The 4348-nt window shown below is 28.1% G+C and overlaps 1 protein-coding gene across 1 annotated transcript in view; it reads left to right on the forward strand.

Annotated features, from left to right (window-relative positions):
* The window catches only part of LOC111624116 (dimethyladenosine transferase 1, mitochondrial-like), a 15068-nt gene extending 11882 nt beyond the window's left edge, over positions 1-3186 (forward strand). The window contains exons 4-6 of the mRNA XM_023366898.1: positions 1682-1953; positions 2704-2857; positions 2944-3186. Of these exons, the coding sequence (XP_023222666.1) occupies positions 1682-1953; positions 2704-2857; positions 2944-3118 (601 nt within the window). The 3' untranslated portion in view covers positions 3119-3186. The remainder of the gene's footprint in view (positions 1-1681; positions 1954-2703; positions 2858-2943) is intronic.
* Positions 3187-4348: the final 1162 nt, after the last annotated feature.

Genomic DNA, 4348 nt, shown 5'->3' on the forward strand with positions numbered 1-4348 from the left:
ATTATGGTACTTTGAAACCGTGCTAGTAGTTATTAGTAGTAATTCAAACACAAATTATTATTGTATTTATTTTCAGGCACTTGGCAATTTTTATCATCAAATTTTTTATTTAGTTGATACGTGTTGATATTATTTACACATGTTTCGGGCATTTATTGCCCCTCTTCAGCCCAACTAAAAACAAAAGTTCATAAGTTACAACACTATAAAATTATAAACAACAAACATATTAGGTATTGTTTTTTAAAAACATACCTTTTTAATTTACAGGTTATCAAGATATTAAAACCACAAATTTCCATCGCCTATGTTTACTTGTTGTTATGGAATTACAAAAACTTCTTGGCCCTTAACACTTTAATCTAAGAAACATACCGTTTTATATTATCTAAAATATTTTAAAATCTTTTTATATGGATTTTCTCTTATACATTTACAATACAATGAAGTACGTACCTAATTATCTGTTTTTCACTGTTATAAAATTTAAACAATTTAAAATTTTTCTTATACATTTACAACAATACTAAAATTGACATATTTGTCTTTCATCAAAATCATGCAATTTCCTCTTTTTACAAACTCATTGGGATGACCTCTCCTCCCCCTTTCTCGTTCCCTCAGTTAAGTGTACCACTGGTTACTATAGTCATATGACTAGCAGGCCACCTTGTCATATGACTATAGTACCACCAGGCAGACTAGTGAAAAAATGGGAACTTAAGATAAATAATCCTAAAACAAAATATTAAAACCACAAATTTCCATTGCCTATGTTTACTTGTTGTTATGGAATTACAAAAACTTTTAATATCTTGATAACCTGTTTTAATATCTTGATAACCTGTAAATTAAAAAGGTATGTTTTTAAAAAACAATACCTAATATGTTTGTTGTTTATAATTTTATAGTGTTGTAACTTATGAACTTTTGTTTTTAGTTGGCTGAAGAGGGGCAATAAATGCCCGAAACGTGTGTAAATAATATCAAAACGTATCAACTAAATAAAAAATTTGATGATAAAAATTGCCAAGTGCCTGAAAATAAATACAATAATAATTTGTGTTTGAATTACTACTAATAACTACTAGCATGGTTTCAAAGTACCAAAACTTCCCAAAGTTTCACAGCAATCGGATAAACGGTGTGGTAATGCATGAAGGACAGACACACACACACATTCATTTTTATATATATAGATAAATAAATTGGAAAACTTCCAAAACCTACTGAGGTTTTTTATCCTTTATTGGCACAACATAAATACATCAGTATATAATTGACCTCCTATAGTTGCTTTAATTAGAAATTAATTAAAGTAAATGATTTTTACATAATTATAAATACTATTTTTATGATTTTAAATATAAATTTGGAATAAGATGTATTTTAATATAATTTCCTTTCAAATATTAATGAAAATAATCTGTTATAGTTAGACAATAATATTTTGTATTATTCTAAATATTAGAAAGGGATTGATCATACTTTTATACAGAATAAAATCAAACATATCAATAAAGTTTGGTTCTTAAAACTAAAATTTTTAAAAGTTTGTATCAGTTTGTTAAATCATTTTTCTCTAAATATTTATGATGTTTATGCTAATCCATTTTATAAGTTAAAATTTTCAATTTTTTAGAATTCAAATAAATTTTTTAAAACAATCTTTTATTTACAGGGAAATGTCTAGGGATTGGCATGATATTTGTCCACCTTTTTTTATAATTGGAAATCTTCCTTTCAATATTGCAACTCCTTTAATTATTAAATGGTTGCGCCAGATGTCAGAAAGAAGAGGGCCATTTCGATATGGTAGAACTCGTTTAACTTTGACATTTCAGAGGGAAGTGGCAGAACGTTTAATTGCTTGTCCCTGTTCACCCCAGCGATGTAGGTTATCTGTAATGTGTCAACATTTATGTATGCCTGACTATAAATTTACAATTTCAGGTAAGAAAGTTTTGAATTATAATGCAAATATATTATTGTATATATATACTTATATATGTATAAGTATCCTCATTATTGTTAAAAGGTTTAATCAATATACATTACTGGAACAAAGGAAATATAATAGTGTAGTCTAAAGACATATTTGATCATTCATATACAGTGGTACCTCAGGATACGAAATTAATCCGTTCCGAAACTGAGATCGTATCATGAAAATGTCGTAAGGTGGATCATCTTTTCCCATACGATTACATGTAAAACCAAATAATTCGTTCCAACGCGAAAAACATACTCAAATTAAAGCCAAGTAATACATTAAAAAAAATAACTGTAGTAAGAAAAACAAATTAAAAATGCAAACTAATGTAACGTCGTATGGTGAGTTTTTGTTCGTATCGTGGAGCAAAAATATGTTCGAATTTCATGTCATATCCTGAAAATTTCGTATGCTGGGGCGTTCATAACCTGAGGTACCACTGTATAAATATTTTATTTTACATAATAGAACAGTCACACTGTATTATAGATTCATAACTTTCGTTTCATATAATTAAAAACTAACATAATGAATAAATTGTTTATACAAATTATATAATGTTGGAAATAAATTTTGCCTGCCTGTTTATTTCCTAAAAACTTATTTTGTGTTAAAGTTTTAATATGTTTTACATGATGAAATAACAAAATGAATAATTCAATATTATTATTAATTTTATATCTTTGAATTTTAATAATTTTATTGTTCAGGATCAGCATTTTTACCAGCACCTGAAGTTGATGTTGGTGTAGTAACTTTCACACCTTTGAAAGAGCCTTTGATTAAATGTCCTTTTCCATTAGTAGAAAAAGTTAATCGGACTCTGTTTCACACGAGACAGAAAATGTGTAAACACACTGTGAAGTAAGTTATATAGATATTCTGCATTAAAAAATAGTTTAAAAATACAAAACAAGAATGATTAAACTAAAATAACTAAATTATTTTAGATTGTTATTTCCAAAAAACAGACAGCAGTTGTTGAATGAAGTTTTTCGTCAGACAGGAATTGATCCAGAAACGCCTCCATTTAAATTAACTAATGAAGAAATTGGTCAAATCTGTATGTTATATGAGCAGTTTTGTAATGAATATTCAGATATTAGAGATTATAATTTTAGATGAAATTATTTAATATATAAGAATCATTTTGTATAAATTGTTATATATTGTATAATAAACTACAATAATTTTAGAGACTATAACCCTAATTTTATAACATTTTTTCTCACATACTCTTTCTGATTTTTCTATAGAAGAAGAATTATATAATGTTAGTAGTAGTTGATGACATTTTACAACTATAGAACTATGCATAATATATTATTTATTATACAGTACACCCTTTTATAACATGGTAGATATGTTCAGTGTTTTATGAAATTCATGTTGTATGAGTCTTTAAATACATGAGCCAATCACAGCCCGGCACATATACAGTTTATGGCTATGGCTGTTTGAAAGGTTTTCTTCCATAAAATTAATCGATTGTAGACTAATTTGACTGAACATTTCCAAAACATGTATAATTTTTTGGGACTAATCCATATAAACTATGCTATAAACAAAAAATTATAGGATTACTTACCGAGTGTGCACCGTTCAATGATGCCATTGCTTAAGCTTGTTTTCGTCGTGGAGCTTGTCATAGAATGGTGCTCATGTGCTTCATGATAAATTATTTTTTTTTGGCGGAAAATTTGCTTAACTTTGGAGACATCATTAATATAAATATAATTTTTATGGCCATTAGAGCAGCGGACCTAATGTCCGCTGCTCGTTTAAAGTAAATGGTTTGTGCAATATCCACTGTTGGTCTAGATTTGACCAATCCTGTCGCAACACAAGTTGGTGAGGACATTTTACTGTATCATATGAGTCTCTTTTAGTGTATTTATACGAATATGATTGCAATTTTTTTGCTGTTGTATACGAATCCATATTATATGAACTCGTTTTATAGAGAGGTCTACTGTATGTGAATACAAGTTGCCAGCAGATACAGTAGTTGATTAACTCCTTAAGCCCCGAGCAATTTTTGATATAAATGTAATTAAACATAAAAAATACTTAAAACTGAAAAAAAAGAAAGAAATGCGTTAATTTTGAAGAAAAAGCTTCAAATTTTATTTTCCTTTGTCACGCCTTTCTGTGAAATTTGACACTGATGAATCATTGTTTACACAGCTGGATGACCTTGAGAACAGCTGGAGTCGGATTTCCCGGGACATTCTCAGAATTCTCGGGAGGCAATAGGTTTATAGTAGGGTGAATACTAGTTGGCTGTATATTTTTAAATATTTTTAAAAAATTAAAACTTTTATTGTGATTTCCGTCCCCCGACTTAATTAAACT

The sequence above is a fragment of the Centruroides sculpturatus genome, unplaced genomic scaffold (genome assembly GCF_000671375.1).
Source record: "Centruroides sculpturatus isolate CEXI.00-Female unplaced genomic scaffold, Cexi_2.0 scaffold214, whole genome shotgun sequence".
Classification (NCBI taxonomy): domain Eukaryota; kingdom Metazoa; phylum Arthropoda; class Arachnida; order Scorpiones; family Buthidae; genus Centruroides; species Centruroides sculpturatus.